Below are 13,874 nucleotides of genomic sequence, written 5' to 3'. Positions count from 1 at the left end.
CAAAGTGTGTGTGTCTGTGTCTTTGTCTATCTGTGTGTGTGTGTGTGTGTGTGTGTGTGTTTGTAACATATATGGTACATGTTGGAGATCATAACATTTAAAGTAACTATATAGGTATTTAATTTGATCATACCATATAAAAGCTTTTTGTCCATTTGTCATATGAGCATTTGTCTTGTTTTATTAAATATACTTCAAGGGAGTCTGGATGGTTCAGTCGGTTGAGATCCAACCCTTGATTTTGGCTCAGGTCATGATCCCAGGTTCATTGGGTTGAGCCCTGTGTCAGGCTCCATGAGCGTAGAGCCTGCTTAAGTTTCTCTCTCTATATATATATCTCTCGCTCTCGCTCTCGCTCTCACTCTTGCTCTCACTCTCTCCCTTTCTCTCTCTCTCTTTCTGTGTCTACCTCTGTCTCTCACTCTGCCTCTCTGCCCCTCTCCCCAGCTCATGATCTCTCTCTCAGATTAAAAAATATATATATACATATGCTTCAAAACATGATTTATACACTGCATAACATTCTATAAGGATGGCCGTATAATTTATTTATTATTTATTTTATTGCCATATTGTTAGATCTTTATCATGTTACAAAACTAATTCATCTTAAATATAAATTGTTACCATATTTAGTGAGTCCTTAGCCTTCTGGCATTGTAGGCAACTTGAAAACCTAATTTATTAAAAAAAAATGAAACTGCAAAAAAAAAAAAAAAAAAAAAGAGCCACCTGGGGGGCTCAGTTGGTTAACTGTCCAACTTTTTATTTCAGCTCAAGTCATGGTCTCATGGTTCATGAGTTCAAGCCCCATGTGGGGCTCTGCAGTGACAACTCAGAGCCTGCTTGGTATTCTTTCTCTCCCTCTCTCTCTTTGCCCCTCCCCTGCCTGCATTCTCTCTCTTTCTCTCTGTCTCTCTCAAAATAAATAAACTTAAAAAAAAGAAACTCTGTATTATTTTCTTCATCAAAGAAAATTACAAACATATTTAAATAAAATGCTGCCTGGGGTGCCTGGGTGGCTCAGTCAGTTAAGCGACCGACTTTGGCTCAGGTCATGATCTCATGGCTCGTGGGTTCGAGCCCTGTGTCAGGCTCTGTGCTGACAGCTCAGAGCCCCAATCCTGCTTCAGATTCTGTGTTTCCCTCTTTCTCTGCTCCTCGCCCACTCATGCTCTCTCTGTTTCTCAAAAATAAATAAACATTTAAAAATTATTAAAAAAATAAAATGCTGCCTACAATTTCAGGACCATTATAAACTTCATGAAGCCCATCCATGGAGTCCTGTCCCAGGACTTCAGGTCAAAATCAGTGATATCAAGAGAACAAGCAGAACGAAAAAGTGCAGGAGCTCTAATGTGACAATTGTGACTGCTGACTACAGGATATTCAACTATTTTTATAGCATGGCCCAATTCCAGTTCATTCTTACATTGGAAATAATCTTAGGTTTAGATGCTACATTAATACTTCTGTACAACTTTCATGAATAATAGTGTTGCATGTGCTGTATCCTTATTATCCTTGGTGACGGAAAGCCTCTGCAGAGCTCCGGGTGTGCTACTTCTCCTCACTACAAGGTTGTGCACTATATTCATGTGAAAACTATATTAGTCTACCCCTGCTCCCCTTCTCCTCTGTGGCTCCTAACTGTCTCACATCCCATTCCATTTGAGCAAGTATACAGCATGACTCAGCACTGGAAAATACAGTTATCTAAAGGAAAGAGATAATTTCATAATTATACCAACTATGAATTCAACAAACTTAAAATATAGCATAAAACAGATAGTTCTATTAACTGCTTTGGATCAGATGTATTTCAACCTCAAGATACAAAGGTTTTTTGTTGTTGTTGTTTTTTAACATTTGTTTATTTAGTTTTGAAAGAGAGAGAAACAGAGCATGAGTGGGGGAAGGGCAGAGAAAGAGGGAGACACAGAATCCGAAGCAGCCTCCAGGCTCTGAACTGCCAGCACAGAGCCTAACGCAGGGGCTCAAACCCATGAACCACAAGATCAGGACCTGAGCCGAAGTCGGACGCTTAACCGACTGAGCCACCCAGGCATCCATCCCTCAATATGCAACATTTTAACCTGGCTTTTGTGTAGTTCTAACCAAGGAGCACAACCTTTAATTTATTATCCTTATGCCTTTGTCTGATATGCAATTTATAATAGTGAGGCTGGCTCCACATGCCAGTTTATATAGTGTCTAAAGAATTTTTACAGGTTCTCAATATAAAGCAGAAAATTGTTTTATGTTTGTTGTTTCCATACATTTGCTTCTGAAGTTGGAACAATTACTTATGTGAAAGCTAGGATATAAAAGAGCATGTACATATCTGCACATTTCTATGTACGCGTTAATGACAATGTGTGTTTGAAAAATTGTGAATCACTATTAGGTCCCAAAGAATGATGGAAGAAGAAAAGTTTGAAACCAATTCTAAGAATAATTTATATTAAAGACCTTTCTCTTCTCTCCTTTATAGCTGCATCATCCCTCTCAAGGCTTCCGCTTTGGAACTGTCCGGGAAAGCAGTGCTGAAGATTATGTGAGGCAAAGCTTCCCAGAGATGCATGAGTATATGAGAAGGTACAACGTACCAGCCACCCCTGACGGAGTGGAGTATCTGAAGTGAGTGTCAACCTCTCGGGTCCAGAAAGTTCTCTCTGAAAGAGACATCTTAGCTACCAATATATATAGTATGTGTTGGTTTTTTAAAATGACAGCTAAATATACCCACTGTGTGTTCAGTAACGCCTCACACTGTGCGATCGAGAAGGCAGTATGGAATAGTGTGCATTCAATTATGTGACCTAGATTACCAGTTACCTGCATAGTCCCCAGTTGGCAGTAGCTTTGCTCAAAGTGCTAGTGGGGTCATTAGCGTAGCAGATGGTGGGGGACGTAAATGTTGGCTTGCCATCACCGAGGAAACAATGGTGCTGAAATGATCAAACACTCAGGGAATGTGGCCAGAGGATAAAGTGTCCCAAGGCAACCCTTTCCTGCACAGTGAATCTCTAAGCCCACGGACTGTCTCCTTTTGCCACAAGGAAATGGAATTTATCTTAGAGATTTCCTGTAGAAAGGAAATAAGATAAAAGGCAATGATTCCCATGCCTGCGTTCTTCTCATCAGAATTTATGAGAAGCAATCAAGAGCAATCACATTGCCATGGCAGATTATCAGAGCCTGTAATTCAGCGAAGCTGAATGCAAAGATGGTGCAGTTAGGGATCCGCTCATCTAGTCTGCCTGGGAGGAGGGGATGAACAGCTCCTGACAGACACCACAGCATGAGTGTGAGCAGTCCTCTCCCTTGTGCCTGATGGTCTGAGGACAATGACGTACATTCAAGGCTCCTGTCCCTAAAATTGTGTCCCATAAAATTATCTATGGTCAACCACAGTAATCTTCCCAATGGACAAAAGCACTTGCTGCTTCAAATCCTCTTTTAAGAGAGAAGGGAAATAGGGACACCTGGGTGGCTCAAACAGTTAAGTGTCCAACTTCGGCTCAGGTCATGATCTTACAGTTTGTGAGTTTAAGCCCCATGTTAGGCTTTATGCTGTCAGTGCAGAGTCCACTTCAGATCCTCTGTCCACCTCTCTCTCTGTCCCTCCCCTACTCATTCTCTCTCTCTCTTCTCTCCCTCCCCTCAAAATAAATAAATAAATTTTTAAAAAGAAAAATAAATAAATTAACTTCATGGGACATGAGGGCTGTATGTTTCTCAAGAGCTCTGGTGACAGGCCCCTGAAACTACTTACGGACTTTTTATGGAGTCTAGAGAGGAAGCCTTGGGCTCTCAGATTTGCAAAGTTCTGCAGGATGTATAAGCACTAGGAAATGGCACTTTCAGTTTTGTAAGAGCATTAAAATGTTAGAGTCCGTCTCTAACACAGAGTGTAGTGCCCCTTTGCCTTCCAGCTCCTCTTCTGTACTCTGCCCTTCAGGCAGATTCATGGCTGAGAGAGAGAGTAAGATGTCATGCAGATGGCAGTGGCTCCCAGCTAGATAGTAATCGCTGACAAACCGGGCTCTTTTGGCAGTGTGCACAGAGCAAGATGAGCCACTACTGCGGCTGTCCCCAGCTCCACTCCACGCAGGCTAGTCATGTCTTCTGGAAGCTTCACCTCAGAAGGCCCTGGTGCCCAGACTTGTCCCCACTCTAGTCTGGAGAGATGAACTCTTTAGAAAAGCAGGCATAGATGAAGATGCTGAGACCTTTAAAGAAGCAACTTGTCCATGGTAATCTAGCTAGCAGGTGGCAGAGTCGGGGTCAGAACCGGGTCCCTACAATCCAATCACTGCTGCAGGCCAGTCTAGGAACCATAACAGAAAAGCAGGCCCTTGATGCTCAAAGAATAGTCCATGTTCCAGCAGCATCCATGTTCCAGTTAGCCCTTGGGAGTTTGTGAGAAATGCAGAAACTGCATTTTAACAAGCTCCCTAGGTGATTCACTGATGGAGGCAGGTGGAATTGGCATACAGGCAGAATTTACCATTAATGCCCTCTGACTTCTTATCCTTGGGCTTCTCTCCCCACTTTTGGCCTAGTCACTGTGTATGCTGTCAGCCACCACTCCAGGAAACCACAGTCCTCCTATTACCCCCCTGATATCCGATATCCCAGAGCCCTGACCTGCACAGCACAGGTCTAGAGTCACCTATAGTATATGTATTATTGGGGTATATGTGTTATTTTGTGGTGTGGGTATTATCAAGTGAACTCTCAAAAAAGGCAGGATGATTCTATGATGGGAAAAACAACAGGGGCCCCTGCCAGCCGTAAGGATGATTCAGCCAGTCTAAAAGCTGCTTATACCTGGATCACACCCAGCCACATCCTCACAGTGATTCAGGGCCCCATGGGAGTCTGTGAGCTAATTGCTTCTTGCCTTCCTGTGCAATAGACACCTGTCGTAACTAACTTCACTTTGCGGTCCCAAATCAGGAGTAATTATTTAAGGACACCACTGAGACTGGACTTCAGCAATTATTGGTTAGAAAAACTGAACCCCAGTTTTTTTCTATTGTTCCTGCTACCTCAAATATTTGCAGTGTTGGTAAATGGCGACTTGTTGCTATGTAGCTCCCAAGGTACATTCCGTTACTGCGGCAGTAAAACTTTTATTGGAGAAACATCTTTCAGCTTGATTTTTATTTTATTGCCAAGATTCCATTAAGGCTCCTCATCATCAGCTCCTAGGAGACAATTCACATCCTCAACCCTTTCTGAAGCTTCTCACAGCTGTGGAACTGAGAGATGTTTTTTATTTTTGTTAAAGTTAAAGACAGGTCTCATTGTGACTTAAATCCAATACCCCTGGAAAAGGGAATGCATTTTGTATAGGCTATTCTCTTCCTGGAAGAGTAGAAAGAGGAAGTAGTGGTCATTGGCATCAAGAAGGGAAATTGATCTGTTCACGCTGTGTCCACATCAATATGGACTTCCTCCCCACTGATGAATCTCAAAGGGATAGAGTTGTATCTTTTGTTTTTAGATTTTTGATGGGCTGTAGTCATGTTCCATTCTGAGTTTGAAGGCCACTCCACTGAACTGAATTCCAACAGACTTATTTTTGGTTCTAAGAGAGGAAGGACTGAGCCCAGATAGAATAGAGAAGAGTTATTCTTTTTGCCAAAATGGTTGTATAGCCCTGAGGGTTGGAAAGCCTTTCGTAAGTGGATGTATGTCCTATAATTTTCCAAAAAGGATTTGAGGTGGCTGAAACAAGACTCATTGCATACACTGTAAATAGTTCCTTTTGAAACTCCTCCTTCCTTGCCTCCTTTCTAAATGGGAACTCATCCCATGCCGACACATCTTCCTCTTCCTCTGGACCATATCTGTGCCTACCTTAAAAAAATGGTGAGAACACATGAAGAAAACACAAGGCATCTGTTGGCATCTTGAGCCCTGTCCGAGTCTGATTCACCGATACACGTCAGGGACACCTACCTTAAATGATTCTTGCCTGAACCACCTCCTAGGATGGGAGTGAAACATGATTCTCTGGAGATATATTAATCTTAATGCTCTGGAGATATACCTATGCTTCCTCTTCCTCATTTATTGAATACTAGCTCATGGACTTTAAAGAGACCTCAACCATCTTTTCCCTAGGAGTGCCAGATCTCATATTTGTATTTTCTTAATATGTATTCCTAAGTATGAAATGATGTCTGATCTCTGAAGAATATGATAATGATCCTAACAGGAAGAAATAAAATTTTCCATATATTGATTAATGAGACTACCTGGCTCCAACACTTACTAGCTATGTAACCTGGATCAAGTTACTTTGACTCTCTGAGTCTTGTCGTCTGCTAGAATGGGATAATACCAACCACCTCAGAGTCATTATGAGTGATACAGTGTGTGGAGAACAATAAATACCATGCATTGCACAAAGGAGTCATTCAGTTAATGTAAGAGAAATGAACCATGGGACACCGGGGTGGCTCAGTCGGTTTACAGTTCAGCTCTTGGTTTTGGCTCAGGTCATGATCTCAAGGTTCATGAGTTCAAGCGTTGTGTCAGGCTCTGTGCTAACAGTGCAGAGACTGCTTGGGATTCTTTCTCCCTCCTCTCTCTGCCCCTCCCCTTGTGCTCTCTCTGTCAAAATAAATAAATTAAGAAAGAGAAATGAACCTTCCCCTTCAATTCACAATCACTCTGGCTTTTTTGTTGGATTTAGTAGTAATAAAAGGAACTGGTAGACAAACCCATTGGAAAGATGTCGTGCTGTCTTAGAAGATTACCTGTTTCCCCTGCTCTGATCTCTATGGGTCAGGGAGTTATCAACAGGCTGAGTCAACAGCTACCTAGCGTGGGCTGCCCTTTCTGTCCAGGTTTCTGTCCCCTAAACAAAAGCCAGCTGTCAACCTTTCTGTCCATTAATGAATCATTTTTCTCTTTTCTTCTCTTGGTCTTAAATATAGGAACGATCCAGAGAAACTAGACGCCTTCATCATGGACAAAGCCCTTCTGGATTATGAAGTGTCAATAGATGCTGACTGCAAACTTCTGACAGTGGGAAAGCCATTTGCTATAGAAGGTATTAGCCAGTCACTCTCGATTCACTTTTACTCAGGATGTGCTCAGTTTGCCAACCTCGCAAGTCATAAACGCCAAGGTCAGAGGCAAAATGCTATTCATCTTCCCTTGTTTTCATTTTCAACTCATAAGCACTTAGTTATTAAGTTGCTGAAGTTAGGAATTTATTTTTCACCTACTCCACAAAAATTTATTTACTCAATTGTTAGAAAAACTACATCAACAAAAAAACATTGCTGTTACCCAAATGATGTTGCTTCAGATATCTGAGAGTGGTGGTACAGTGACAATTTTCACTTAATCTGTATTTTCTAATGGTCAAATCCTGAAATGAATCCAGCACAAAACCTAGAATGATTGCATTCTACAACTGGAAGGACCTCAGTGTTGATCTACTCCAATCTACTCGTTTTATCCACAAGAAAGTCCAGGGACATTACATCAATTTTACATAATCACACATTTAGATGCAAATCTCATGGTTCCTAAATAAATGCTTTTCCACTAGCTAGGAAAACAATAGAAAAACAAATCTCCTTCTGTACCTTAGGAATCTTTAAGAGTCCAAAACAAAACCCCATTTGGGACCGCACGTTTGCCTTTCTCCCCACCGGCAGCAAATTTTGGCTCCCAACATGATCAACCAATCAGTCAAACTTCAGGACCAAAAAGGATTGCTTTGTCAGGCGTTCCTTTCATTCTGGACAACAGTTGATATATGGAGCTGATAGTTTGAACCAGCAAATTTCACATCCCCTAATCCCCAGCTTCCCTTCTCTGACAGTACATGCTGGCTCTCAAGACAGCTATGCTCACTTGTCAGAAAACACTTTGACTTGAAACAGTCCCATGGGGGTGCACAAGTCCTATTTCCAGAAAACTCTGCTTTCCTGTATGTTAACTAGTGTATCAAAACTATTCTGATTCCAATTTCCCAGCCACAGTTGGTCTCTGTCTTCCCTAAACATATCAGCAAATTTTTTACTTCAGTCTTTGTTTTTGTGATGAATGAGAATATAAGAGCTGATGCTGTTTCTTCGAGCTTCTCCTAAGAGAAATCAATCTTTTCTCCAGGCAAAATGACCTCCACCTGAACCAGGGATAGAACTCAGGAAGAGAGAGATTTAGTGGTAGTTGTCTTATATTAAAACTACAATCTGAGATAGCAAAGTAAAAAAANAAAAATTTAAAAAAAAAAAAAAAAAAAAAAAAAAAAAAAAAAAGAATAAGAAAGAAAAGAGAAAGAAAGAAAACCAAAAGAACATTTATTATATAACCCCATTTTGATGTAACAATGGAAAAAATACCATTTTTTGTGGCATCTGGGGATAAGGAAGGGATGTTAGAGTTTTTTTTCTGTCCTAGATGCACTGGGTAATTGAGGTCCCTTCTGCCTCTAGCAGCTACTAACAATGAATCATTTGCAGCGGGCATAAGAATGAGGGACTCCATTCTCCACCTTTGTCTTCAGGGTGCAACCCTATCTTGTCAAAAGACAATGGTGAGATGGCTTGTTTGCCTCTGCTAGACCCCAGTGCCAGATGCCACACAATTAACTCCCCACTGGTTTCCTGTTTACATTTCCATCTGTGCTCCTGAGACTTAGTGCCTTACAGTTCCCATCATCTCCACACACCACATTGTTTCCAAAGGGTTTTCAAAAGGGATGAGCACAAAATGGCGCATGAAAGAGCTCTCTCTGCAAGAGAACAGAAAGACTACAGATTTGAATAGAAAACATTCTCATCATTGGTTTATTCTTTAAAAAAAAAAAATAAAACCATTGCTGGTTTAGTCTGGATGACATACCAGTCAGAAAATTTAATTCAGTACTGCCCCTGCCAATAAGTTCACAGCTTACAGCCAGAACTTGGTAAAATACAATGCGAGGATACTTACAAGTTATGAAAAACAATGTGATCAAGATACTAGTAAAAGTCTTGATAGCTGCTTTAAAAAACAAAACAAAAACGTCAATGTCCTAACTTTTTAGGGAATATTTCTCTCAATGAAAATTTTAAAAATATTATATGCTTTAAGAACATTTATGTTTCTTGAACTTATAAAGACATGGACTTAGTAATTAATTAGACTTTATAGGCATAAAAATGCATGAAAGCAATTTATGACCAATTCTTACCCTGTTAGCTTACAGAAATGTTTTATATATGTATCTGTATCAGCTCTGAAATAACAGTTATAGAATAGATGATGTATTACCTATTGTATAACTCATTAGGTTAAATCTGAAGTAAGTATTTAATTCACTTATTGATGTAGTTCATCAAAGGACCCTGAGAGTCTGCACCTACTTTCCCAAGCACTTAAATGGCTTCTGGAACTTAAGAGGGAAAACAGTATCCTTGGATTCCTTCATGTTGAATGTACCTTCACTTTATATAGTATTGATATCACACCAACAGCTTGTGACTACTGATTACCCCTCCCAACTTCTCCATTCTGCATTTATTTAGGCTTAAAAGGTAAAAGTGAGGCAAATGTGAGCCAGCAGCTTCATTTTGGTTTTGAACCCTTTTCCTGAGGACTCAGCACAGCAAACCAAAACTATTAAGAATTCAGAAGCATGTGGAAAGCCTTTCGTCATATTAAATACCACACATCAGGGACACAAAGACATATAGTGTGCTCTGGAAAAGAAGAAAGCATTGAGATAAATGAATACATGTCCCAAATTTATGCATTGGAGTTAGCTGACAATAAAGGTCAAATGAGAAGAAAGAGTAATGGAACCACACAGTAATGATTTGTGACCTTTCTGCCAAAGACCTTTGCCTGTTTTTGAGTTTGCTCCTTTACTTGCTTCCCACTGATACATAATACACGGCTGGAGTCTTAGTGCTTGGGTTAGAACAAAGCCGCTGTTACTCACTGTGTCCCATCGGTCTGGTCATTTCATCTGTTCTCCAGGCTCCTCATCTGCATGCTGGGTTTATGATTAGTACATCTAGAGTGGAGCTATTGTGAAGGTAAAGTAATACAGGTAAAGCATGGACAAGCACATAGTGCCCAGCAAATTAATTATCATTCAGTATATTGAAATTCATAAATTGAGACCAGTTCCCTATAAACTTATTCCAGGACAGATAGCCTTCACATATCTCAGCTTCTCCCATACACTTCTCTCTCCACCTTGATGTTCTGGGGGTGAGGGAAACCCATTTTTAAAGTCTTCCTTACAGCTGGGGCTATTACAATACGTTCTCCACAGCCATTGCCCCAGCACAGCTAAATATGGTATTCCAAGGACAGACAGCAAAAATGAATTAATCTTTCTTCCTGAAGTCTTTTTAACCCTATCTAAGATCTCATTTTCAAAATATCTATTTCCCAACTGTATTTCAGGAAGATTCTTTTAGTCTATGAATTTCTAACTATACATTTGCTAACCAAAATATATTTCTACCACTCTTAGCTGAGTAAAGCTGATTTATCCATGGGGAAAAGATCAGGATTCTGTTCCGAAAATTGTTCTCTTGGGCTATTAAGCTGTATCCAATTTCCAGGGTGCCTGATGCCTTCATCTTTAGGGTTGAAGGATTCCATTTTGCTTCATCCATCAACCCACAAAATAGTCAACCTCGTCTTTATTGCAAAGCCACGTTTCTAATGATAATGAAAGCAACTCAGGCTGCTAGGTTGAGTCAGCAATTTAAAAATAAGAATTCTTTGACCAATGAACACAATCAAGTTTGAAAAGCAACTAATAAAAAGAAGGACAGAAATGAAGCCTTCAAGGTTTTACTATTTTATGTTTCTGAATAAAGTGGAGTTTTATGTCTGTTAACAAGTATTTCTTCTAATCACAACATAGCGTTTTTCCTATTTCTCCCCTTGTTCTATATGCATAGTTTGTTTTAATTAGCTCATAATAATATTAATGCCAATAATCACTTAAATGCCAATACTCAATATACACATTAAAATAGAATATTTAAAAGGACAGTAATCTATTTTTAGCAGTCAATTGCAAATTAATTTTGACGTGATGGAATAGAGTGATTTAATATTTATTATTTCCTATGTAACAATTTTTTATAAATGTCTCTCCGCAACTTCAACATAGCTTTTTCCCTAAGGCGTTTTTAATACTTTTGTTGTAGTGCCAAAAAACTATTCTTAGAATATATAGATTCATCATAAGTATTAATTTCAGCTTTTTAAATTTTACAGCGTGTGTTTTTGTTTCCTCTACCCCAAATGCCACTATCAAGAATCAGTCTAAGATGCCTTCTCTTATTCTTCTCATCTGGTAGCAAGATCTCATTCCTCTGAACTCCAGAGAGTTCTATCCATCCTCCTCATTGCATCTGGTTTTTATATTCTACCTTCATTGAATTTATGCATCATCTACCTTGTCTTCCAGAAAAGTCCTGTAGCTTTTTACCACATTGTGTACTTATTTATGTCTGTCTCATCTCCGCCCCTTACCACCATGAACTTCATAAGGATAGAATTAGTGTCTGACTGGGGCGCCTGGGTGGCTTAGTCAGTTAAGCGTCCAACTTTCGCTTAGGTCATGATCTCGCGGTTCGTGGGTTCAAGCCCCGCGTCGGGCTCTGTGCTGACTGCCAGCTCAGAGCCTGGAGCCTGTTTTAGAGTCTGTGACTCCCTCTCTCTCTGACCCTCCCCTGCTCACGCTGTCTCTCTCTCTCTCTCGTAGAAATAAATTAAAAAAAAAAAAAAAAAAGAATTAGTGTCTGACTTAACTTGGAGGTCTCCATAGCCCTTGGCAGAGTATCTGGCACAGAATAAGCATTCAACACGTTTGTGAAATTATTGATTGGTGAACAGGTGTGCAACAAATGCTTATCAAATGAGAACTGAAAACAGTTTTACCATTACTACACTAACCTAGTCTGCGGTTGTTGGCTTTGAGAAGATTTTTAGGAGAAACAATAGTCAGGGAGTGTCCTTGCTAATTAATTCCCTCATATATGTACAATCACATACCTATTGGGGCTGTACTTACACTATATTTACATAGCTTATTGAAAGTTTATAAATAAGGGGCGCCTGGGTGGCTCAGTCGGTTAAGTGTCCCACTTTAGCTCAGGTCATGATCTCACGGTTCAAGGGTTTGAGCCCTGCATCGGGCTCTGTGCTGACGGCTAGCTCAGAGCCTGGAGCCTGTTTCAGATTCTGTATCTCCCTCTCTCTCTCTGACCCTCCCCTGCTCATGCTGTCTCTGTCTCTCTCTCTGTCTCCCTGTCTCTCAGAAATAAATAAAACATTAAAAATTTTTTTAAAAAAGAAAGTTTATAAACAAAATCTGCCAATGAATAATATATATTTGTGTCTGCTAAAAACAAACCACCAGTTTAGAGGATAGTGGTTTTTTACTGAATCTCCTGGTTTGGGAGAGGACATCAATATGATTGTAGTGATAGGGCGTGTGTTGAAGAGGAAATAGGCCAAGTATTCTCTTGTCTTGCTCACATGCTGTCCTAGACACAGTGGAAAAGGCATTGGTTTGGGACTCAAACAGACCTACTTTCAAATGCTAGCTTGGCCAACTATGAGCTCTATGACCTCGGGCAGTTTACTGATTCAGTCTTTAAGTCTCTAAGTCATACACATTGTGCCATAAGTTCATATAGGGGTTAGACACATGTGGAATATTATCTGGTACACAGTAGGGGCTTAATTAATTGTTCTAGTTCTTATTAAATTTCAGAGTGATTTAACGGAACTGTATACCACAGTCAAGCATACAATCTTAGTCTAGTTGCATGATGTGCAAAATGGCGTAAGAAACATAAAAGGTTTATTAGAGAGCATGGTATATAGTCATCTCTCAATACATGTTAGAAATTGTTGTTGAAAATTACTGCCTCGGGGGGAAATACAGTAATACTCAGCAAACCTGGCCTACTTATCCTGACCATCAACCCACTTCTACCAGAGAGTTCCAATTCCTCCTGCTGGATGTTGCATACACCCCAGTTCTTCTCTCTCATGGCATTTCTCTTACTTGTAATGATAGAATCATTACATGGTGCAGTGATAACTATCTCCTTGTTAATGTATATACTCAATGACAGCAGGTACTAGACCTGCCTTGCTCACTGCTAAATCCTGACCACTGAACATAGTGCCTGTTCACTTAAATATTTGTTCAATGAATGAATGAGTGAATGAATGAATGCATGAGTCAGTAAGCCTTTGAAAATTATTAGACACTTGGCTGCTATTGTGTTTGACATGTAAATAAGGACTGAATGAGTGAATGTACAACTGAGCTGTAATAGCATTCATTATAATAAAAGTTTCTAAAGAAAACTGCTTACTTCCTTATAGTTACCTATTATAAAAAATATTATTTAATGATAACATCAGCAGAAGAAGAGGCTGCCTATTTAAAGTCTTTTATTGTCAGAATTGCTTTTCAAACCAAAACTACTAGACACAAAGTAGACACTCAAAATAGCTCTTTGGATGGAAAATTCTAATCATGCTTTTGACATTGTCATCATTTCCTTGACTTGCCATTGTTAAAAATTATAAGGAGAAAAAAAACATACAGCTCTTTAAAACTCAAAAACGTCTTTTGCATTGTTTATTTTTTGTCTTTTATTGGTTATAAACATATCTCAAGCCTCATTTTTTTTTTAAAAAAGGATTTGTGTATCTGCAATTTAAAAAACAAACAAACAAGAAAAGCTAATGTTCTTGGAAATAAATTGTAAGATAGAATAGTTATAGTGAGGGTTTGTTTTCATGAAGTATCTTTGAATTCTTGACAGCCTTTTAGTCTTTATCAGTGAAAAAAAGAGCTAACTGTA

At 39.6% G+C, this 13,874-nt stretch overlaps 1 protein-coding gene across 1 annotated transcript in view; it reads left to right on the top strand.

Moving 5' to 3' along the window:
* The window catches only part of GRIN3A (glutamate ionotropic receptor NMDA type subunit 3A), a 164,925-nt gene that overhangs the window by 107,537 nt on the left and 43,514 nt on the right, over positions 1–13,874 (top strand). The window contains exons 4-5 of the mRNA XM_077752250.1: positions 2,495–2,640; positions 6,957–7,072. Of these exons, the coding sequence (XP_077608376.1) occupies positions 2,495–2,640; positions 6,957–7,072 (262 nt within the window). The remainder of the gene's footprint in view (positions 1–2,494; positions 2,641–6,956; positions 7,073–13,874) is intronic.

Source organism: Crocuta crocuta, unplaced genomic scaffold, assembly GCF_008692635.1.
Source record: "Crocuta crocuta isolate KB4526 unplaced genomic scaffold, BGI_CrCroc_1.0 scaffold211, whole genome shotgun sequence".
NCBI lineage: Eukaryota > Metazoa > Chordata > Mammalia > Carnivora > Hyaenidae > Crocuta > Crocuta crocuta.
This window is presented reverse-complemented; position numbering and strand designations above follow the sequence as displayed.